The 25,352-nt window shown below is 42.2% G+C and overlaps 1 protein-coding gene across 1 annotated transcript in view; it reads right to left on the reverse strand.

The window, feature by feature from the left end:
- Positions 1 to 25,352, reverse strand: part of LOC142833017 (alpha-fetoprotein-like) — a 41,053-nt gene that overhangs the window by 14,630 nt on the left and 1,071 nt on the right. Inside the window, exons 2-11 of the mRNA XM_075943993.1 lie at positions 23,810 to 23,861; positions 23,529 to 23,670; positions 21,260 to 21,471; positions 17,890 to 18,022; positions 14,904 to 15,001; positions 13,442 to 13,571; positions 7,093 to 7,307; positions 5,409 to 5,541; positions 3,209 to 3,306; positions 644 to 782 (exon numbers count right to left, since the gene is read on the reverse strand). Coding sequence (XP_075800108.1) covers positions 644 to 782; positions 3,209 to 3,306; positions 5,409 to 5,541; positions 7,093 to 7,307; positions 13,442 to 13,571; positions 14,904 to 15,001; positions 17,890 to 18,022; positions 21,260 to 21,471; positions 23,529 to 23,670; positions 23,810 to 23,861 — 1,352 coding nt within the window. The remainder of the gene's footprint in view (positions 1 to 643; positions 783 to 3,208; positions 3,307 to 5,408; positions 5,542 to 7,092; positions 7,308 to 13,441; positions 13,572 to 14,903; positions 15,002 to 17,889; positions 18,023 to 21,259; positions 21,472 to 23,528; positions 23,671 to 23,809; positions 23,862 to 25,352) is intronic.

Consider the following 25,352-nt stretch of genomic DNA (forward strand, 5'->3'; position numbering starts at 1 on the left):
AAATGAAATTAGCACTAAACAAGAATTCAGAAGCTAAATCTCAGAGGCTAGAGCACCGAGTTGCTCAGGGACAGTCTCCATGGTGACGCAGCAATGGTTATAACCATGCTTCAAGAGACCTTGAGGGAAATGTACTCAAGGCCACCCTTGCCCTTCTTTTCAGCTCACATGAACTAATCTTCCTATTTTAATTCAACCTCTCTAATATTTTGATGGAGGAAAGGCTAGGCTATTACTACAACCAATTGCCTCTAGCTCTGGGACCACGTTGCTCCTTGTGAATGAGCACACTTGGGCATGAACAGATAAAATATTATGAGTTCCACGAGCCTTAGTCAAGCATCTGCAGCATCTTTGAAGCTGTCCACAAGGTCAGTTTGGTCAACTTTAAGACCCAGGCAGTGGACTCCTGTAGGTGACCAGGGGAACGTTTTGTGAAACTAATGACACAGGCTTAAGAGCAGACAGTCCTCCCCTGCTGCTAATTAAAACGGTCAGCTTGAGCTGCCTGGAAAGCATCTCCCCTGAGGACTATTAACCCCCACTGGAAGGTCAGAGGTGAGCCTGCAGAAATGAGGTTGATTCCTGGGGGCAGGAGAGCAGAACTTCAGACAGATGGTAGGTGCCTCAAGGGTGACCTTACCGCATCCTCCACACAGGCAGACTGCAGCTCGTCGCTTAGTGGGCAGCATCTACTGGCAGCTGCTGCCATCTTCCTTGTGGATGCCACCAACTCCTGCACAGACAGCTGTGGGGCTTTCTTAGTATAAAGGATGGTAAGCCTAAAACGATAAGTTCTTCTTACTCGTGGTAATATGCACAGAGAGATATCCATCTACACCAGCGCTTCTCAGCCTGTGGGTTGTGACCCTCTGGGGGGCTTCACAGGGGTTGCATATCAAATATTCACATTTTGATTCATACCAGTAGTGAAATGACAGTTATGAAGTAGCAATGAAATAATTTTATGGTTGGGGTCTGCTCTGGAATAATCCTTCTGTATATTGTATAAGTATATGTCGCTATGATTGGTTTAATAAACAAGCTGACTGGCCAATAGTTGAACAGGATAGAGTCAGGTGGGAAAGCCAAGCTGAGAATGATGGGATGAGGAGGGGCCAAGTCGGAGGCATCATCAGTCAGATACAGAGGGAGCAGGAGTTGAACATGCCACCATGCTAATAAAGATACCATCACATGGCAGAGGGTAAATGAGGAATATGGGTTAACTTAAAATGAGAGAGCTAGTTAGTAATAAGCCTGAGCTATTTACTGAACGTTTACAATTAATATAAGCCTGTGTGGTAGTTTGAAGTGGCTTGTGGAATAGAAAACTCCACCTATAGGGCTCACCACAACATGAGAAACTATTAAAATGTTGCAGCATTAGAAAGGTTGAGAACCACTGACTGACAGTTTCCCATGGTATTCAACATTATCTCTGATATAAGGAGAATGAGGCTTTAGACGAGGGTTAACAATCTCTTCTGCCATCCTGATGGCTCAGAGGGTAACTGGACACATTTGTTGTTGTCCTCATACCCATCCCTCTTCCGTCCTAACCCATTTTTAGTGGACTAATCAGGGATACGTTCAAAGCTAAAAATCAGACCTAGAGTAAGCAGTTTCTGAGAGGAGCCGCGATGAAGCTCCGAGGGACCATTTGCCTCGTGTGAAGCACCTCGTGTTCTCCAGGGACTCACACTCCAGTGAACAGGGGCAGACAAGTACTGTGTGTGCCCAGTGCAGAGAGCTGCCAGTGCTGTGAGCTAAGTCAGAACTTTAAAAAGGCTCAAATCTCCCACCGAAAAACAAGGGAAGGAACTGCCTCTGCCTCCCTCCATCTTTCTTAGTGCGACCACTTCAGAAAACCTTAGAAGACTTTCTCCTCTCATTGAAGCACACACAATGCGCATTTTAAAACTAATCTACATTTTCATCAGCTTTATGAGTTAGCAATGTCTTCTTCAGAGACCGAGGATGTAGGCACAGGCAGCTCCCCCTTTCTCCCAGTTCTTGGCTGTGGGGAGAGCTTACCTTGTGGAAGAATCCTGTTGCAAGCTACAAAGGATCTCCTTGCTTAAAGATGTAAGAAGGGTTTTGGGGGTGGGGCAGGGCTGTTGATGTCTAGAGACATAGAGAGTTTTGTAAATTGGTAGGTAAAGCTACGGTGAGTTTTGGCAAGCAGGCCGGTCAAATCATCTTGAGCGCTAGTCATTGTTCAGAATGAGTTCACCCGTTACTGTGCGCAAAGGGTTGTGCCTGCTTAGCTGTGGCCAGGGACTGGGACTTCTTTCTGGTTTAATATTTAGTCAATTAAGAAGAAACTAGTTTATTTCAATATTTCCTTGACAAATTTTGTTTCTAATGTTATTTCCCTAACAGGACATAAAAGATGGTATTTTTCACATTTAAGGAGGTCAGACAGGGTATCCCGAGTTTCTACAGCAGCCAGGGAGAATCTCAGGCCTGGGTTCTATGTCTTCTGGAAGATTTTATTGCATTCTAAAGCTGAGAGCCACAAATCTAATCTTTACAATGGGCATTAGCAACGGAACACAACATAACAGGAAAGCACTGAGCCAAAAACCCCGCCTCAAGGAGCCAGGATACTGTCTGTGCTCCATTATTTTGGACATTTAATTTAAACTCGATATTATGAGATAGTATATCAAACCGAACTTTTCTTAGTACTGTATTTCTAAACAGACCATTCTAGCAAGACCTCAGAAATTCCTCAAGTGGGCTTTACTTTTTGGTTACTTAATCCTTGATAAATAGGATTTGCCAGGCTCTCTGTACCCAAGGTGTTCGCAGTCCCTTTGACAAATAACTAAGGCATCCATCTTGGTCAACATACTAGCCTTGCCTGAAAAACCTGACTTACGAGTGCTAAGGAATTTTGGATTCTAATCTCTATTGCAGCTTTGACTCCAAGTCCCAGTCAAGCCCCGAGGTAAAATGGTCAGGTGGGAGAGTCCACGGTGGCCCTGCAGGGCTGCTTTGCTCCCTGACCTCAGCGGCAGCTGGGGAACTGGGCTTGGAAACAGGAGGGAGGCTGCCAAAGTTACATAGATACCTGTCGAATGAGCACAGGAGGCTAGTTAACGCTCAACCCAAGAGTGGATACAAATTCTGAGAAAATCTTAGCATAGGGATTAACCAATAAGCACCGACGAGGACCGAGCTGGGCCACCTGGGAGCATACCTGTCCTGGAAGTTACTGCCTCCTAACGTCCTATGTAAGTCACAGTAAGTTTTCACACGGTCACGACTTTCACGGACCACTCTTTGAAACATCTCTTTCTGAAAAACAGACATTGTGAATGTTTATCCAGGGTCACAACAATATCCCTTGAGATGGGATTACATTTTCCCTAATAGTTTAATAACAATATTTGCTTAACCAACTCCTTTTTTTCCCAATTAGTGAGTTTGGGAAACTCAAAAAAATGATTTTTTTTTTTTGAGAGAAATCATCATGTGCTCTGCGGGAAACAAGTAAAACAGCCTGATTGAGTGTTTCTCTTACCATCATATAGACTTGTTTGAAGGCTTCAGTGACAAATTCTATAACCATAAGGCAAATCAGTCATCAAGCCAGAAAGAGAAAGGAAGAGGTAACATATAGATCTCTTTTACTGGTCAGTGTGTGTGTGTGTGTCCCAGTGCGTGTGTATGTCTTAATGTGTACGTATGTATTCCAGTGTGTGTGTATCCCAGTGTGTATGTGTGTGTGTATGTCCATTGGTTCATTTAATAATTAGCCTTATTAGCAGCATGCATACAATATAGACATAAACTATACAGGTATAGAGATATCAAGGTGTGATAAGAAGTTATGGTCTAATATAAACATTAACAGTCATGGCTATAAAACATGCCACAATAATATACTGAAAGGGACCAAATGGGATTTTCAGAGCTGAAAGTAAATCAAAGTGTTCTTGAACCATGAAATAGAATCCAGCGAGAAGGCATTAGTAACCCTGCAGACTCAACTCTTGGACAAGAGCATATCCCCTTAGTAAGCCTTACCCTGATAAGCAGTGTTTGGCATAGAGAAAATTCCCTCTGACTTGTAAGCAAGTGGCCTGAGCTATGTTCTTTTCCCTGTCTTTATTGCGGTGGCCCATTAGACAAATCACCTGACCTTCTGAACTTTAATCTTATCTACAGTAGCACTTAGAAACTGTGGCATTGCCTGTTTTCCCAGGCTACCAAGAGATTGATTCAGTTGGGTGCTATGGTAAGGCTGCTGTATAGCATAACCTCTGACCACCCACGCTCCTGCATGGTGCCGCAGCTGTAGGTTTCTGTGGAAGCTGTCTTGATTATCAAGGAAGTCAGGACAGGAAGGCAGGAGCTGACACAGAGGTGCTGGAGGAGTGCTGCTTACTGGCTTGCTCCCCTTGACTTGCTCAGCCTGTTTTCTTATCAAACCCAGGACCACCAGCCTAGGGGTAGCCCCACACTTAAGGGGCCTGGCCTTCCACATCAGTCACTAACTAAGAAAATGCCCTACAGGCTTGCCTGCAGACTGATCTTCTGGAGGCATTTTCTCAACAGAGGCTCGCTCCTCAATGATGACTCTAGCTTGTGTCAAGTTATCACAGAACTGTCCAGTAGAGTAGCCTGTGATTTCGAGCGAGTGTACCCTCACATAGCCTTCTCTCTAGAAACAATAATACCAGCTGGACCTGCTTGAACTCAGCACCAAAAGAAATATACCTTTGCTCTTCATTCCTTCCTCGTTAGTTTGTTCTTCAAGGCAGGGTTTCTCTCAGTAGCTGTGACTGTCCTGGAACTTACTCTAAAGACCAGGCTGCCCTTGAACTCAGAGAGATCCACCTTCCTTTGCCTCCCAAGTGCTGGGATTAAAGGCATGCACCGATACCTCCCAGATAGTCCCTGCTTTGGGTAAAGCATCAGTTAGAGTAACAAAAGTCAGAACTTCCTAGGCCTTGTTTGGTAATTCATGACTAACTATCAAAGCGAAAGCTTGTGGGAACTCTAGCTTTCCCATAAAAAATGCGTAACAAGAGATGGTGACTGTGATCAGGCAGCTTGGTAGCTTGCAAGAGAAGCATCTTCCAAGACATGGGACCCAAGCAGGCTGTAGTGTCCTGCTACTGTGCCAAGCCGGCATCTACATTCACTTCAAAGCGGACACTGCAGGGTGTGGGGGCGGGAGGTGTCTCAGGAAGCACTCTAACCGACAGGTCACTATGGTGTGTGTGACAGTCTGGTTTAGGGAGAAATTTTGCTGGTTGCTTAGTATTCGTAATTAGTGAAAACATGCAAACTCATTTTACAAAAGAATGTGCTGCTAACAGGACTGAAACTTTCTCCAATCGGAACCACTAGTGATGAACATGCTTTAAAAAATAAATAAAAAAGGAATTTACCCCACGGCGGTGGCATTCCAAAGGCTTTCCTAACTTGCAGCATTCCTCCAGTAACTGTTTATATGTTGCAAGTATTCTTAAAATCACTGGAACTGCCAACTCCAGGTGTCTTCTTGAATATTCATAAAGAAACCTGTATTGTGTAAGACACATGAGAAGACCAAGCTTAAAACCCAGAGGCCATGGATTTGTTTGGTTTTATTTTGTTTTGTTTTGTTTTCAAAAGCCATAATGACCATGAAATTGAACTGACTTGAAGGCATTTAGAACCTTGGGAAGCTTTCAGAGGGGCTTTATAGCTATGCTCTGAGATAAGATAACCAAATCAATAAAATCACATGATTTCCAAAGTCACATGGTAATAAATGGCAGATTCAGAACTTGTACCTGAAACACTGGTAGGTTCTGGCTCAGCCTCTAGATAATTGTATGTCAGGTCAATTTCGAGCATTTTATGGGATGACAAATTTTCCAGTTATCTTTGGGATTATTTTGTTGTTTAAAAGGACCTTCCATTAATGTACTTTTGAGGCATTAAATCATCCCACCCCACCCCCACCCCTTTTTTAAAAATAAGCTGCTAAGTCTGACAAGTCCAGTCATAATCTACACACTTATCTAGGTCATCAGAAAGAGATAAAATGGGGGGCTGGAGAGATGATCCCATGGTTAAGTGTACACACTGCTCTTCCACAGGACCAGGAACTTACAACTGCTTATAACTCCGACTTAAGGAACTCTGATATTGCTAGCCTCGGCATGTGCAGAAACATGCATTATAATAATTTTAAAAAGGAAAATAAAGCTGATTCTAGAATGTTTTCAAAAAACTTAGAGGATGAAAATGAAATCTTTGGTGCTTCCTCATCAACTGCCTCAGTTGACCATTTGAACATACTGCCTGGGAGATCAAGCCACCGCACACACAGCTTTTGAATCTCAAAGCAATTCAACTCACAGGTTCACATGCCTTTCACTACTGGGTCTAGTCTGCACAGGTCCATTGATTTTTCAGTACCAAATGCAAGCTTAGGAATTTATATGAGTGGGTTCAGATAGTGGTATTTAATTTTATTAGCTAGTATCAGGCGTAGTTTGTAAAATGTAAGTGAAGTCATCCTAATGTTGAGGGAAACTCAATTCTCGTGACTTCACAAGTGACTCTGGGGGCATTCTAATAGCACAATGTTGCTGTCTTAATATAGTATATTGAAGTCGCTTTGTGGTAATGCAAAAATTAACATCTACTTCTGAATAGCCACTGATGATGTTAATATCCCAACTCTTTAATGCTTAAATAGTATGTGCATTTGGCAGTGTATATTAAATTAATTAGAATAAAAGTGCTAGCCAGGAACACCAATTTGATCCTCTTATTTATGCCCGCATCCCTCATCCCAGTGCTTGTGACACTTGACTACCGCTAGCCTCTTTATTTTAACCCTACACTAGCTGTCAGTGTTTGAGAATAAAGGATCGTCTAGCTTCTCTTTCACGTATTGTTTCCACCCACCCGAACCCACATTCCCACTGGCATCATGAGTGGAGATGAATAACCGCTGGCAGCTTCGGGCTCCAAAAAGCATCTCCTCCTGGCCATAGTGCCCATCACTGGGCCCATTTTCTTTCACGTTTGCACCATCTCTCAACTGAATCCATAAGCACCAGGGAAAAGCTGCCTTACTCTTGTAGAAAGTCATCCTGCTTATCACTAAATTGTTTGCAGGCAGACTGGTCTTCGGTAAACTTTCTGAGTGCCAGGGATGTCAGGTTGGGCTTGTCATCGTTTTCTGAGTTGATAATGCATTCCCCACGGAATGGTTCTGGCTGTTCACAACACTGGGCAAACTTGCCGGACAAGATGGCCTGGTGAGAGCAGGTGTAGTTCATAAGCTGGTGCTGGGAGACACGAACAAAACAGTTACTATTTGATTTAGTTTCAACTTAATCTGTTGTAATTAGAATGTCAGAGGAAAACTTGACACTATACACTGCTCTACCCCAGGCACACAGAAAGGCCCAAGGAGACATTCATCATAACTTATTTTGGAAAGAAATACTTGTCTGTTTGACCTTACTTAGAGTCTCAAATATCTTATCTTAAAAAGATAGAAGACAGATTGTATTAATGTTTCACTTTTAGTCCAAAAACCACAACCAGAGGTCTTTCTATTGTTGTTCTTATTGTGGGATCCCAGTCAGGGAAGCATTGGTCCCAGAACCACATCATCCTCTGCCTGCTACTTGATGTAGTCCATGTTGCTGTTCTATTTACATATCTGCTTAAATGCACAGATAACTGTTTCTATGTGTGAATTAGGAACTCGAGACCTACTCAAAAAGTCCAATAATGAAACAAAACAACCACAAAGTGGTCATTTTTAGAAAATCGTATGATTCTTCAGGAGAAATCAAAGGAATTGACAGTCTACAATGGAAGTCACAGTGATGGTCTTGCATGATTTGAGTCATTTGAAACAGGTGAAGACAAAGCCATCCTAGAGTATTTATTTTTATAGGTATATAAAATCTTAGAGGTTAGAAAGAATGACATGGTTCGGAGAGGGTCATTTGAAAGCCATTGGGAGTATTACTTGAGGTTTGGCTACACTAGGGGCTACTAATAGGTAGAAGTGAAAAGTTGTTTTAACAAAAGGGAGTGAGGGAAACGAGGAGACAGGATCTAGGATTACTTGGGACAGTGGGAAATAGGATTCACTGAAACTCGTGGCCAAGGATAGGAACAGATGAGGATAGCGGCTGGAGAATGAGACCAAAGAATTTCCTCGGGGTGTTTAGAGTTCAGAATGACTTCAAGCGTCTATAAGACATTTACAGGGAGATTTGCCCTGAGCAGTAGGGGTTCTCATGAAATCTAGGAAAGAAAAACATGGAAATCTAAGAGTCATAGGGAAGCCAAATAATGGAGTCAGTTTGAGACTCTGAGGATGTGTGTGCGCTGATTAACTAGGAAGCCAGCATGCTCTCGGTGGCTCAGAACAATCAAGGCATAGCCCCCTCCTGTTAGGGAGGAAAGGTGAATCTCCTCCAGGTGGCAGTTCCAGGAAAGAAGAGCAGTTTTGTCACCATCTACCTGTGACTTCTGGTGCTGCCTTATCATTAACATTACTGGGATGAGAGCGTGGTGGGAGAGTAGGGACTAGAGACTGAAGTATCAAGATTAACATAAACGAAACCAGCAAGACAGATAGGGAGCTCTTCTTCCTCTGGACTTCATCTAATAAACAGGGCATGCCGAGAAAAATCTCATGGCATACAAATGAGGACGAGACGGTGCTGCAGAAATGTCCTAGAAAAGGTCATGACCCTTAGGGGTGGGGCTGGAGGGAGGGGATGGGATGGGAGTAGGGCTGGAGGGTGCTTTCTCCCACAGCTCACTAGCCTGCTCCAATTCTCAGGAGTTCCTTCTCTTTTGGAATAAATGATCTCTATCACCATTTCTAACTACGTGTTCCTGACACAGTTCTTTGCTGTGGGGCACAGGAATCCAGATACTTCAACAAGTGTTCCCAGGCCACCATGGCCTTAGGTTTTAACAGGAGTGAGGGTGCTGTAGGATGGAACCCAGGAGACAGCTGTGAGCTGGACCTCAAATGACTGGAATAACTCTTAGCTTGGACTCAGGCAAGTGGCCCCACCTGGTTTCCAGACAGGCAGGAAATACAATTCATGTCCAGAAATGGCCTAGACAGGAAGGGAAGAGAAAGCCTTTGCTGATTGACTCCCCAGTCTGCCAAGGCACACGCAGACAGAGAGAACAGCTGATAACAGGCTGCCTGGAAACTGAATTTCAAAGGGTAGTAAGAAAAGGAGAGGAAGAGGGAAGCTGGAGGCAGGCCGTGGTGGTGCAGACCTTTAATCCCAGCACTCAGGAGGCAGAGGCAGGAGGATCTCTGTGAGTCTGAGTCCAGCCTGGTCTACAGAGTGAGTTCCAGGACAGCCAGGGCTACATAGAGAGACCCTGTCTTGAAAAACCAAAACTCTGTTATTGTAGAGAAATGATGCTGTGGTTAACAGCTAAGTATACTCCTTAAATTGCCACTTTCTGACTGAAAATTAGGGAAACTTTCTCACCTCTTTGTACTTCAACTTCCTAGTCTGCAAAATGGGTAATAAAATAATACTTGGTAAGGCTGCAGAAAATAAATTAAAAAATATGGAATAATTATCAGGAATATAGTAGGTATTCTAAGAGTCAGATAAAATTGAAGGGTTAGTTTTGGTACTAGTCACCAGCCTTTAAAAAATTAGTGGTGCAGCAGTTACCACACAGTCTTAGACGGTTGTTCCTTCAGGGCTGCAGAGTCAGGACAGAAGCTGAGAGAAGCTTACTGACTTCTAGTGATTGACATGAGAATATCACATTATAACAATATCGCACATTAAAGTTGGGAATAAACATTCTCCTTTCAGTCAGTGCAGAGCTGGGAATCAGCACGGTGAAGTACACTAAGTGCTGTAAACAGTAGGCAGAGCTTGTAGACAGGCGGCTCTACGGTGTGCCATGTAAGGATCTTTCCTCGGAGATGAAAGAGAAAGGAGCTAATAAGAGAGAAATCTACTAACACAGCATGCATGGTGGGAGGCAGGAGATAAAAGAAATGTCACGTTTGGAAGTATAATTCAGTGGGGTAGCTCCAGCTTAGGGGATGCAAGGCCCTGTGGTCAATCCTCAGCACCAGAAAGGAAAAAAAAATTACTGTTCAAAATAAATAGCTGTGGGCACGATTGCATTGAAAAGAATGACAATACCACCAAGCAGTCAACCAAAACATCTGTGAGAGAGCACCAGACAAAACTAAGAGGAAAATCGACAGAATTAAAAGCATAAACCCGGCGAGTGAGTCCAAGAACTTGTTTTGGAGAAGGCCAATAAATTAAACCATCCCCTTCCAGAGCCAATTAATTAAAAAGAAGACCAAACACACAAGAAAAAGGGCATACAATTACATAATTGATGGTGTTTTTATTTCAAACGATAGCACCATCGAGAGCTCAATAACCCTAAATGAAAAAATGCTAATAAGTGAGATGTTTTGAAGAGGAATTTCATTAAATCCATGACAACATAAACAGCCAAGACTCCGTCTAAACACTGAGTTGGTACATACTGAATCAACGCCACTCTGAGAAAGACGCAGGACTCCCTCTGGCCTCTGGCCTCTGGCCACACCGCTAACCAACCGAGACATAGCCTCGCTTAGTGCCTGTCTCTTTGTGAGGTACCTTATTTAATACAAGCTGTTGTTTGCTCAACACTGAACGCATAGCAGATTGCCTGACGTGAGCAGGGAGGAAACCCATCTACTGTGCACGTTGTTTTCTGTAAGAAAACATCATCTCGTATTAACACAGCATTTCATCGCTGTACTTGGAATAACCTTGAGCATCAGAATTACCAACAAAAATGTTGCCATTAAGTGCACTGCATATAAAAAGAATGTTCGTTTATACTGTGAGAGCTGAAGCAATAGAGAAGGGTGCCCCGCTGGGCCTCGCGAAGGTGTGGTATGTGCATTGGGCGGCTCAAATGTTTGGCTGCTCTCAGCGTGTGTTAGCGTGGGACCGGGCATGGAAGTGCTGTGGATATTGATTTGCATCTGGGTAAGCAGATGAGTTCAGAATTACAGAATCCACGAGCCATGAGGTTTTGCTGGGAACGCGTTGAGCTGACCCACAGCAGAAGAGACAGAGAAGTGTTCTGCTATTTTCTGTCTCTACCACAACCTCAGGGTTAACAGACAAGCTCAAATCATTCCAGGACACATGACCTCAGTACTATCTGGAAAATGTTAAAGGGCTAGATGTCTCGTTGGTTAAGACACTGGCTTCTTCTCTGGAGGACCAGGGTTCGTATTCCTAGCACCCACTTGGCAGCTCACAATCAGCTGAAATTCCAATCCCAGTGACTCTGACCTTCTTCTAGCTCTCTTGGGAGCTAGAGCATACATGATACACAGACATATAAGAGGGAAAACACACATGACATAAAAATAAATATTTTTAAAGGTAGAAAATTAAATTGGTTTTTAGAAGGGAGCATAATTAAATACCCAAACTTTATAAGGCATATATCTAGAAACAGTAATAGCTTGAATGAGGAAATTTGAACAGAAACACATAAACAACACAAGTCCAAAAATACAGCAAAATGAGATTTGTGAAAGTGGTTAAGACGTAAGGACTGTGTTTTCATTCTGTCTTTCTGGTGGGCGTGTAGCGTGCTTGTGTGTACAGAGTGTGAGCGTGTGAGTGCAGCTGCAGGGGTTCCATGGTGCGCGTGTGAAGGTCAGAGGTCAGAGGGCAACCCTGAGTGTCAGCCCTAGCCTTCTGTCTGGGTTGAAGCAGGGCTTGTTAGTCACTGTTAGCCACTGCTGCATTAGCAGGGCTGACATGAGAGTTTCTGGGAGCTCTCCTGCCTCCAGCTCCCTGCTCACTGTGGGCACGCGAGGAATACAGATGTCTTACCACCACGTCCAGCTTTATGTGAGTTCTAGTCCTCACACTTGTGTGACAAGTACTTCATTTATAAAATCCATTGGCAAATAAGTCAAAAGATAGAAAATCAAATGGCCACCCAAAGATAGTGCCTACATATGATGTTCAGAACCCATCCAGACTAAAAACAAACACGCCAGACCTCCCTAAAGAGTAATGAAAACTCTCTGGGCACATAAACCCTATCTTTGGCAAACCAGGAACCTCCAGAGCTGTTTCCATTACAGTCTGAACTGGGGCAGGGTTGCCAGAACAATTTACCGTTACTTGAACTTGTTTATGAATACGAGACAATAAAACTAGGTAAGTGCAGATTGCTCTGGCTTGCCTGCTTCAGTCCATCCTGCAAGAGCGGCCGCCCTGCAGTCGCTCGCTGGGTATGTGACTGTTTATGTGTGAAGGGAAGGCTTTCTCAGCTTTTATTTTGTCTGAACTGGGTTCTATCAGGGCCATACGTCCCTTTACTTTTCTACCAAATGTACCCACTCTTCAGTCAGAAAGGATCTGTCAGTCTACCCAAAGAGATGAAGCTCAGGAGGGGAGCACTTGCCTGACAGGCACAAGGCCCTGGGTTCAATACAAAGAGGCAGCACCCCCAAAACATGCAAAAAAAAAAGTGTTGTTCATGAGTCTGGCCATTAGCCAGTGTTGTAGGAATTGGGAGTGGCAGCTGCTGCTGTCCCTGAGTGGCAGAGCTGAGGGTAACACCAACAGTCACAATGATTACCGGAAGGTGTCACTTGGGCCTGCACTCTGTCCCAGCGGAGGTTACGTTTGAAGATTGACAGTCTTGGGGATCCTCCTGTTCCCCCCTTTTAACTCTTATTTCAGTGTGTGTCTTCTAAGTTGTGCATGAGGGGAACAGAAAAGGTTGGGGGTCGAGATCTTTCCCCACAGGCTTTTGAGTTTTCCCATGAAATGAGGCTTCAGCTTGTCCTGGTCTTCTCGTCTGTGGTGAGACTTGAAGACTGTTAAAAAAAACATGGCTCGGGACTTGGCTGGGGCCTTAGGAGGCATGGGCAGCCTCAGTTCACTCCTTCCTTGGGACTTGGGGACTTTATATTTGGATGTAACATAGGTCTTTGTCCACATGCCCATGTCCTAGGTGTTCCACACCACACTGACAGGTTTCCTTCCCCAGGGACTGACGTCAGATGCAACTCTAGGCATTATGCAATTAGCGATGGAGAGTGGAATATAGTCCCAATTTAGTTAAAGGCCAGTTCCCGAAACCTAACAAGTCTAAGGAATGTGGGAAATGACCAATGTGAAGGAGGAGAATCACCGCACTAGTTAGGGACAGAAAGGAGAGAGGAGGCATTCTACTGGTAAAAGGAAGAGGTCGTTACTTTTTTAGCTTTATTATTTACTGCTGTATTGTTGCTTAAGAATTTTAAACTTTTTAAAGGCTAATATGGGAGATGACGATAGAAAATATTAAAGCATTGCATATGTATGAGATTGTCAAAGAATAAATCTAATTAATAAAGAATTTTAATTATAAAGAGTCTTACCCTGCCCAGTGCACACGCCACTGTATTTCCTTCACAACAGATCTCATGCAGATTTTTAATATCTGTGGTCAGTTTGGCAATTTCAGAAAAGTTAGCTTTAGGTTGCTTTTTAGTGAGCAGAATCAATTCTCTGTAAAGAAAATTAAGTCCATTGAAAGAGTTTTCTTATAAGATGAGAATAGCATTTGGCTTTTAGTAATTATTCTATTTTTGAGATTATAATATAATTATACCATTTCCTTCTTTCTTTTCCTCAATATTTTGAATTTCTATTTCAAGTAATACAAAGCATCTAAACTAGTAAAGAGGTATTTTTTTTACTTTGGTTATAATACATAGACCCACACAATCGCAATAATGTCCAATACAGTAATCTTCATCATTTAAGGATCTGCTATCAACACCAAGCTGCTGAGACACTGGAACACACAACTTGATAACCTGAGAAACATGAGCACCCTCTCTGTGACATCAACCTCACCACAAAGACAAACATATGAGGCACAGGGCTCCATTGTGACTATTGACAAGTCCCTGGAGTTTCTCTGGAAATCAAATATTCCTGCCCTCCAGGAATCCCAGTGCTGCTATCACTCACTGGGGAAGACGGTGATAAGAAAAATAAACAAGTCCAGGCTGGGGAGGATGTATTAAAGTCAGCTCCATCCTTGCTTTCAAGAGAAAAGAGCATGTTTGCCTCTAGTCTTTATGATAGAGGAAGATGCAGTTAATGTATCTTTCTATCTATCTCTCTCTCTATCTATCTATCTTCATCATCATCATCATCATCATCATTATTATTCATTGTATACCCAGTTGGTCTTGCACACACAATGTAGCCCAGAGTGACCTTGAACTCCTAATCCTTCTGCATCTACCTCTCAAATGATGGCATTATAGGCAATATGCCGCCATGCCTAGCCAAGTTCCTGCATATGTTTTAAGTTTTACTTATAATTGTAATGATATGTATAGGTGTGTCTGAGTGAGAATGTGCATAGATAGGTGCAGTTACCCAAGGAATCCAGGAGGGTCCCGCAGAGCTGAGTTACAGACCTTCGTGAGCCCATTCAGTGTGGCTACTGGGAACCTAATGGGTCCTCTGCAAGAGTGGGATATATTTTATCTCTCCAGCCCTAGGTCCATACATCTTAAAGCCCCAAATCTATTACATACTGAGGGATCTGAGCAACTGAGATAAACTGATGGAAAAGATGATGGGAGCAGCTGAGGACTAAGGGATTTCATACTCAACTCCTGTACCATTATGTTATTTTTAAACAGAGAAGCAGCATAGGTATAGAAAAGAATTCCAGACTTATCTGGACAGATGATGTGGGAGTGTCATATATCAATCTGTTGATTTCATTGTTAAATAATATGCAAATAACTTTTCAAAGTAGTTTAGGCAAAACAACTAGCCTCGCAGCAACACAGCCCACAAATCACATAGGAAACTTACACGGCTCTTGCTATTTTGTCATCGAATTTAATCCTGATTTCACATAAATGGCGATGTCTCGCAGATATTTCTCTAATATATCTTCTGATAGGTTCTAGCTGCAAACAGAAAATTAACTCATCAAAAAATGTAATAGTAACAGAAAATGTTAATGACATCATTAGGAAAGACAGAAAACCAAACCCCATCTACCGCCTCAACATTAGAAAGTCTCTGAGTGACTGAAGAGGAGCTGAGCACAAAGGAATAATGGGGCAAGGATTTTGCAAAAAAAATAAAATAGCAGCTCACTTACCCGGTGATCACATAGCTCAAAAACTTCATAAGCAAACTGATGTCCGTGTTTTTTATGATGGCAAACTTTAAAGCCAAATAAGATGGTTCAAGAGTAGAATAATTGATAAGCAATGGCATATTGCTTTGAGAACATTTATATTTATAATGAAAATAGATATGTTTAATCAAATATTTAATCAAAACTTTCTTGGAATGAACACAGTAACATATAAAATAAAAATCTCAATTGAAAAAAAAGCAGTAGAAGGAAATACATAAAATTAACATTTTTATCTGTTAGCAATGTAAGTAAAATCTTTAAATTTCAGGATAGCTATATATCTCCAATTAGAACATATGGGGGAGAATACGAAGCTGAAGAGATGGATTAGTGATTGAGAGCACCTGTTACTCTTGCTGAGGATCTGGGTTCAATTCCCAGCACCCATATGGTATCTCACAACCATCTGTAACTCTATTATCAGGTGCTCTGAAGCTAGAAGGAGCATGCATGTAATGCCAGACAAACATGCAGCCCAAACACCCACACACATAAAATAAATAAAAACCAACAAAAGCATTATACTAACTGTGTGTTGTTTATTATAATAACATTTTTAAGAAATATCAGAAAATGTATATAATATGATCTTCAAACAAAAAACTGGCATAATCAGAATAATTTTGTTTACTGTTGCTAAATAGTAATTAATAATAGGTTATAGTTAACTGTAAGTTTTCTTTATTATTATCCCCTTTGTTACATCACATTCATTCAAAATGGAAAGCAAAACCATTTGGCTGTTCTCACGAGGATCTCTGAGGCTTCAGCATACTCTGATTACAGACACAACTAATATGCAATATGATTGATAATGTAATTTTCTCTAAGGACAGAACAAGAGCCGCTTAGAACACTGTGACCGTCACAGAGAGAAACCTCTTAGCTAACTTACTGTGTCTGCTTATATGTAACACTAAAGGGGCATGTCGCACATTGAGGAAGATGTTCCAGTGAAGAAACTGATGTGAAAACTGTTGTGACTTAAAAGGATGGTATGCAAGCAATTCGCATCACTCAACTTGGTGGGAAATGCTGGACAGTGAGGCAGACGTCAGAGCATAACCATTGCCTTTCAGGCTTCCATTAAAACGAAACCAAGAGGAAGGAGAAATGATTGCCTTCTAGGGATAACTGAGAGTTGGCTTTTGAAGGAACCAGAATCCTCCAGAATAAGAATGGGGAGGTCATGAATATAAACAAATAGCTTTAAAGAATATGGTTACCACCATGAGTTCTTAGGCTATTGCAGAGTGTGTCCAGATATGCTTATCTATATTTTAATATATAAGAAGGAGTTAGGTAGGAGAAAGAGATGAGGTTCTGTAAATTTTAGAGGAAATTAGATGATTTCTTACTGAGAACAATGAAGACATCAAGACAAAAACAGTCTAAGTTAGCCTTAAGTTATTCATCATAACGATTATTAACTACTGTTAGTTTTCAGCACGACACATAGAAAATCTGCCTGATGGCCTTTATATTGTGAGTCTTTTCATATTCAGAATTTTCTAATGTTTAAAACTGATGTAGGAAGTCCTTCTGTATATATGTTGCTTTTATTGGTTAATGAATAAAGAAGTTGCTTTAACCAGTGATAGGGCAGAGCAGAGCTAGGCGAGAAACCTAAACTGAATGCTGGGAAAAAGAAGGTGGAGTCAGTGAGACACCATGAAGCTGCCGGAGGAGACAGACATGCTCTGGAACTTTACCAGTAACCACAGCCTTGTGGTAAAATATGAAATAATAGAAATGGGTTAATTTAAGATGTAAGGACTAGCTAGCAATATGCTTAAGTGATTGGTCAAGCAGTGTTTTAATTAATACAGGTTTGTATGATTATTTCAAGTCTGAGCAACTGGGAACAAACAAACAGCCTCCACCTACACAGAACCTTTATGGAACACCCCCAAAAACTCTTTTATCCTAGAACTAATCACTGCTGTGCATCTACCCGATGATGGTCAAAAGGCTAAAGCATCTCCTGTCCCCTGTCTTTCCAAAAAGAGACTAATCATCATTATCCTATAGAGAAGTAAAGTCTACATGCAGTCCCTTTCCAGCTGACAAAGTCATATGGTGCTCCAAACAGGAGAACAGGCAGGAATGATTTGCGAGGCTAGATTACAAATGACTATACAGACTCCTCTTGGTCTACCTGAAGAATCCTCTCCGAGCCTTTGGCTACACAGAAGCAACCCAACTGGCCACTGGATGCTGTGAAATTGCCCAGACTAGCCCAGGTAAGAACACTACATGCACGCGCTTGGTATTGTACATGAAGAGAAGAGATCTTGCACCAATGCCCAGAGGCTCCAGCTCCTCCTGAATCCTAGATCCAGATGTTATCTGACTGCAATTATATGAGCCAGAAACCTCCAGGTGATCTACTTCCTGGATTCCTGATTCACAAAACATTAAAGGTAGTAAAATAATAATCATTGTTTTACATCTCCAAATCTGGGTTGTTATGTTGACATATTTATTTTCAAGTCTGTCATGGTTTTCCCAAAACCCAAATTCTATTTACCAGGCCTGGAGAAAAGTCTGCATCTCTAACACACTGTGAGGTGATATTGTGCTGCTGGTCCACAACCCACGGTTTCCATAGCAAAGCCCTAAATGACAACTGAGCTATGTATACACTACCTTTGTCTGCAGGCACTCGGTTTTATTTTCTTCTTGACAACATGACCAAACAGCTGTTTCATAGCAAGCAGACATGGTCAAGATAGTGGGTCCGTATAAGAATGGATACCTTCGAGAAATTTCATAGCTGGACCTGAAATTTACAATTGCAAAGTTGTGTGGTTTGAAATTCAGGTACATATACCAATGTTGTTTCTCATAAACAGTATTTATTTATACTTTGTCTCTCTGGAACTTCTGGAACTTCTGGAACTTCTGGTGATTAAGATTTAGTAGCACTTTGCCTAAAATCCTCAAAGATTCACTGTGAACAGACCAGCAGGATCATTCCCTGGGTGCCCATGAAGTGACTGTAACAGGTGGGTTAAATGTGACCAGAAATGAAATCCCCCCACGTTCCTCAAGAGACAGGGAGGTAGGAAGTTCAGTTGTCCAAGCTGTGCTGTAATGCAGGCTTGTTCATCTGGCTCAGGAATTGACTTGACAATTATTGATGATGGTCAGCAGCCTCTCAAGGTCACCCAGAAGTTCTTCCTAGACTAACAAAGTCAGTATCATTGTGCCTTGAGACTTGTCCTGTAGTACTTTCGGTTATTACTAAATTTCCTGGAATTATGTTTCCTCGCATAAGACTGTGGAACTTGTTCGAGAACAGACTCACATACACAGGAATATGCACTCAGCCAAGTCAACGCTATAGACCAAACCTGTGTGTTCCCATAGATCCATTTCCTCTTCCTGTATACTCAGGAAGACCACTTTCCCAGCCTCTGTAGTGAAGTTGAGAGTTGTGGCCAATAAAATATTAATGGGAACGCTGTTCCTCACTTCTAAGCTTGGCCACTTATTTCTTTGCTACACTCTTGATCCTCTTTCTTTATAAACATGTGTTCCCAGTGGTGCAGCCCAACACAGAGGCATGTGAGATTCAGTTACTCATTAGACAGGAATTTGAGCTGAGCTGAACAAAACTGAGCTGCCAGATGTCCAAGTAGCGAAGTAAGTTGGGAAGCCAAGATGAAAGTCACAGTTACAGCACAGGTAACTACTTACTAGGGTGCTAAAGGGGAGAGAGAGCTGAAGGAAGACTTCCAGGTCTTCGATTCCATTGCCTCACCCAATGGTCATAGAAATCAACCTAAGTATTCAACAAGATGGCTCAGTGGACAAAGGTACTTACCACACTCCTTGGTGACCAGAGTTTGATACCTGGAACACAATCGAAGGGAGAAGGAGAGAAACGGCCCCATAAAGTTATCCTTTGACCCCCTACACACACACATACACATGCTTGTGCACGGTATCTTTCTATTCAATAAGGAATAACCACAGATATTGAATCTGTCCATTCCTAGAGGTCCCTTGGGAAAAGCTCCGACAGTTTCATGGACCCAGGGGGAAGGGTGGAAAATAGCGCAGGCAACTGAAGCGGGAAGTGCCCATGCTGGAATTCCTGGGAAGCAGGTCTCCGAGAGTAGGCACTGCGGCAAGGTGCTCAGCTCTGTTTGGGAGCATGGACCCCGGGTGACACAAGTCCACAGCAGTGCCCTTCAGAACACCTGCTGTGCTTCTAATCTGCTGTGGGATGCTTTGGGGTTGCCTGAAGTTTGTTGTAGATAGCAATATTTTAATACATGAGTTGCTGTACTCATATTTCACCCTTAATGCCAGGCTTTTAGAACTTGCTGGACATGTGATCCTTTAGTTCTTTCTAACTAAGAGTATGAGGGCGCATACTTTCTTTACAAAGCTTCAGAACTCTCAGAGGGCAGTTCTGCCCCTGTGAGGGTAAATTAACAAGGGTTGAGTCCCTCATCTCTGTATTGTCTAGTCTCCTCTAGACTGACGTGAATAAAATCTATTATCAAATCACCACTAAGTTCCTAGACTCTGGGTCCATCAGTCAGATGTAGGATTATCCCTCATGTTAGTGCCTGATTCAAGTAGAAACAGCTACACTTAATGAGAGCCACCGTCCTTTGTTCCCCTCGTCCTTTCCTGACCCTAACCCCTGACTTCTTGTTAGCACCTGTCTCTCATAAGATGCAACTCCATGCTGATTAGGACTCCAGTCTGTGAACTTGGTAGTGCTAGAGTGCTAGCTGTATCGCTTGCCCCAGGATTACACAGCCCATTTTTCAGTTGAAGACTCACCTCTGTTTGATCTACAATTATTGCTTGCTTCTTGGCTCAAATGACAGAACCTGCCTCATACTTCTCAGATGCTCTCTCTGGTATCTACTGATACTTCTCCCCAGGACAGCACACTCTTGCTAGCCTCTGTCTCCAGGGCTCTCTGCTTTTTGACGCCTAGTCATCTGGACCTTTGGTTGTGCATGGAGGGATAGATTAGATAGAATAGAATAGAATAGAATAGAATAGAATAGAATAGAATAGAATAGAATAGAATAGAATAGAATAGAATAGATGATAGATAGATGATAGATAGATAGATAGATAGATAGATAGATAGATAGATAGATAGATAGATAGATAAAAGGCTAGATGGTGCCTTCTGAATTCCCTCATATGCCAATCACTGAAACTATCTTGATTCTTACTGTTTCAAAGAAGACGAATTCACATAGTGGCACTGGCAAGGTTACGTAAGCAGGTAAAGAAGAAGCACAAGCTCACCTCCACAGGTCAGGGTGGCCCAGGCTAAGCACCACAGGCAAAAGACACCCCTGTAATCTGGACTTACATATTAGTCTACCATTTCTCCGGCCCTGGCCATCCCTGGGGTGGTCTGCTTAGAGGCCATTCTTACCTCCAGTGTTATCTGCAATAGCCTGCTGCTTTACAGGCAACACACGTACGCAATGCAACTATCCACACTGCTGAGACATCCATCAGGGGAAAGGACAAGGCTGCCTTCCTTCCTTGTTTCGTGTTCCTCACAGGGTGTCGGTGGGTCTCGTGGGAGCCAGCTAGAGCTATCAACGGGGGCACTGCCACCTTCCCAGAGCCTTGTCCTTCTTCTTGTCTCGTCAGGCTGGCTGAGTGTAGGCGGACATGAGCCTCTTTGTGACCTTTCTCAATGTTACAAGCTGTTCCTGTGCCCACATTTGTTTAACACTAGCATTTGTTTCCCACCCAACTCCTGGTCTTCCTGATCAGGGAAGTGAGCACTTTATAGGGCCGAATCATTTCTAATCTTCCACAGCAGATTCCCAGGCCCTATTGATCCAATAGGGTGCTAACTGACCACATTCTCCTTAGAAGAAAAAAGATGCATCGTGACTCGTTTACATTTCAATTCCTTATCATAAAACATCGGTTTTTAGAGAATTTTATGTGCAAAAAGAGTCTGTCTTAAAATTTGGAAAATATTCTTCTGATGAGACCATGATAAAGAGTAGTGGTCTACCTTGTCTTCAGTGACATGTGAGTCCCCTCATCTGTCTCACAGGTCAGCTCAGGCCTTGGAATCAAGGGTACATCGATGCTGTCTGTGTCATCTTTCTTGGAGGACAGGAAGCACTGGAGTCTTGCTGTAATTTCCATCTTACAGCAGTCACTGAACACTTGATTGCCCATCAGCCCTTGGTCGTTGCAAATATGGGTGAGGAAGGTACCCATCTGTAGGAGGAAAGGGGGACGTGCAAGAGAAGCGAAGGAGACCGACATTCCCTACCATAAGAACGTTAAACTGGAGGCACGATGCTGAGCTTTGAATCCAATAATCTCGGGACACAGATTTAATTTTAGTTATTTCATTCTGTATGTACATGTGTAATCTTCTACGTGTTTGTGTACGCATGTGTGCACACGTATGTGGAGAGACAGAGACCAATGCTAGGTCTTTCTCACTATCCATCTTAACTCTAAGACAAAGTCTTTCCAAAAACCTACAGCTCCGCTGACAGATCAGCCAGCTCTGGGAATCGCCTGTCTCGGGACCCCACTGTCGGTACTGAGGAAATGGACAGCTGTGCCCGGCTTGATATAGATAGTGGGACACGCACTCAGGTCTTTACACAGGTACAACAAGCATTCATCAACTGAGCTACCACGCCAGCCTCCAGGCATACTTTTTAAGGAAAAATCTTCTAGGTATTAATTTTTTCACAATCATTTATCTGTTATGTATGGTGAGGGGGTGTGTGCCTTGGAGCAGGTAGAGAGGTCAGAGGACACTTGGAGGGGGGCATTTTCTCCTTCCACCTTCTGGGTTCCTGGTATCAAACTCAGGCTGTCTGAATTAGCAGCAAGTGCCTTTACTGAACCACATGTTGAACCCCTTTTAGGTTTTTAAATCTAAACCCACATATGCTAGTTTTTGACCAGAGAGAATTTACCATTTCTTCCTTTCCTAAGAAGTTGCTTCATTCTCAAGCAATTGACAGGCTTTTGAGAAATAATTAGATATAATTCAGAATTTCCAAGGCAAGATATTCTTAAGGAGACCTCTCCACCCAAAAAAAAATGCTACTAATTTGCTTTTTTCCTACTCATTTTTAGTTATGTTTCCATGGAAACATATTTTAAGAATTGAACTTTGAGTCAGTGTGTGTTTGTTCTCACCTTCCCCATGGGAAATGTAATCATTTCAATGTTTTCAAATGTTTTTATGTGGCAGGAAATGTTTGGCGTTTGGTAAACCTCAACTGGCATGCATGTTTCATATTTGAGGAATAAATACAGAAAAAGCCATCTTTTGAGGCAGAAATAAAGAAGGGATTGCTCTAAAATGAGTGTAGCCCCTGGCAGAATCTTCATTTACAACATGGACTCGTGTAGATTGATGTCATCCCTCGCATTCAGAGTCTGAAACACTATGCACAGGCGTTAGTCCCGAGAGATGAAGCAGGAAACTCTACAAATCAAGAAAAAAAGTTACACCTCACTTATATGTCCATGATTTAGCCTGAAAATAACTGATCCTAAAACTCAGGGAGGGGATACAGAATGACTCAGTGGCTGAAGGCACTTGCGGCCAAGTCTGATGACCTGAGTTCAATCCCTGGGACCCACAGAGTCAAAGGAGAGAAATGACTCCGGAAAGTTGTCCTTTGACCTCTGTGTGTCACACACATACACACACACACACAGTATAAACACTATATATATATATATATATATATATATATATATATATATATGCATATTTGTGTTTTATATACATATATATATATAATTTTAAAACTAAAAATTTTCTCCAGGAAATTCCTATTTTATTGGAATTGCAAGTCACAAGACAGTTTTATAACAAAACGATGCTGTCCATTTTTTCTAACTGAGAAAGGGATCTCTAAAAGTATTTGTCTCTTTTCATATTCTTAAGGAAATTCTTTTTAATGAATTTTAATTTTAGTTCAGTTTTCCAAAGTTCTTTATATGAAGATGTCAGATGCCAGCCTCCTGGTGACTCGGGCAGAGCAGTCCACGTAAGTAAGCTTACTGATCATCAGGGCTGTGACTCATTCCCTCAAGTCCTTGGCCCTCAGAACCTGGGTTCGTGAGAGAAATGATTAAATGTAGCTTTACAAGTCTACAAAGATTATATCTGGAGTGTGATTCATACACATACTCTTGCTCTGCAATGTCCTAACTATTCAAGCTGTCCTGTTTATAGCAACATCTTTTGTTTACCGTCTAGCGAAGACCATGCGAAGAAAGCAACGTGATCCACCTACCAACTGGTGAGCGCACTCTGCAGGTGACTCGTGTGGTCTGAGACTCTTACACTTCTCAGCTTGATCCAGCAACTCTTCAGCTATGGTTTGGACCTTGACATAAGCTGCATCCTGAAGAAACTGAGCAACCATAATGATGGCACTGGAACATAATAAGATCTGTGTGTTGAATATGCAATGACTTTGCCCCTTCTTTCTTTGTTGTATCACCCTATTCTCCCCAAAATGATTTCGATTCAAATTTCAAACTAAAGGATATTAATAATGATAATCAAACTCACGCGTCTCTTAGGGTTTCCTCCAAGTGATCCTGGCGGTTAATATGCTGCCTGGCTGGAAAAAAGGTCTTGTTTGCTGCTGTGGTTTGGATGCGTTTATGCCCCTGACTTTCATGTGTTGAAATCCGAACCTGAGGTAAGAACTTGTAAGAATCATAAGTGTGGAACCCTCATCCATGGAATTAGTGTCCTTAAAAAAGAGGCCCATGGGAGTCATTCATCCTTCTTACCACATGCAAGAAGACATCATGGGCCAGAAGGCAGGTATGTACAAAGTACCAAATATGAGAGCCTTCACCAGATACTGGTGTTAGCAATTGGTCTTAGACTCTCGAGCCTCAGGTACTGTGTGAACTAAACGTCTATATTTATAATTCTCCTGCCTTGTGGCATTTTTGGTAAAGTGGCTCAGATCGACTAAGGCAACTGTGTAACAGGAACTTTTCCAGATTGAAAAGCTCCTTTAAGTTCAACAATCTCATTATCTGTCCACAAACAGATTTATTTTCATTGGCAGTAATCATAAGAACAATTTACCAGTATATATCTTCCTTTGAATTTAAACTGTTTCCTGTGAGTGATTTTTTTTAATATTCAAATACAGCTGAACTCTGTTGCTGGTTATTAGTAAATCGCATGTAGTTGAATTGTAGTTCTGAATTAGGGCCTGGGGAAATAGTTCAGTTGGTAAAGTTCTTGCTGTCTCAGCACAAAAACCTGAGTTCAATCCCCTAAATCCACTTTTAAAAAAGAGCTAGGCATGGTGGTGGAAGCTGGTAATCCAGCTGCTGATGAGGTGGGTGCAAGTGGATCCCTGGTGCTCACAAACAGCTGGTTTACCCTATTTGGCAAGCTCCAAGCCAATCAAAAACCAAATAAAACAAAACGACACCAAAAGACATTTTAACATGAGAGGGGGGAAGCTCATGAGGTCACAATCCTAGGTAAAGGAAGGCTGAGAGCAGGAGAGATAGTCTTTCCCAAGGAAGAGCACACTAATTGGTTATCCAATACCGTATGGTCAGCTCTAAGGACATAGACGTAACATTATATTGACGGAGCAGTATATTTACACAAACACACACACACATACACGCACGCAATTAAAGAAAAAGAAGCCATGAATGTGAGGTAGAGTGAGTGGAATCACATGAAAGGGTTTGAAGGGAAGAAATGGAAGGAAGAAATGATGTGGTTGAATCATAGTCTCAAAAAATAAAAAAAAATTGAAACTCAAGATGGGTGGCATCTGAAGAACACACAAGATTGGACTCTGCTCTACACATGCACAAAGCACGCAATGTCCTGGATTCTTTAAACTTAATGACTTGGTTAAACTCTTTTATTCTTTCATTAAAAGCTATCCAAAAGTAAATGTTAGCACTTGGGAATAAAATTCTAAACATTAACAATCTGTGGGTCTTGATTTAAGCAAAGAAAGCATCTCCCACACTTTGGACTGCTCATCACCTCCATCCTCAGCACCCACTCATCACACACACGTGCGCATCTCAACGCAGCTGTGTCTTCCTTCTTACACTAACGG

Source organism: Microtus pennsylvanicus, chromosome 12 (genome assembly GCF_037038515.1).
Source record: "Microtus pennsylvanicus isolate mMicPen1 chromosome 12, mMicPen1.hap1, whole genome shotgun sequence".
In the NCBI taxonomy this organism is placed as follows: domain Eukaryota; kingdom Metazoa; phylum Chordata; class Mammalia; order Rodentia; family Cricetidae; genus Microtus; species Microtus pennsylvanicus.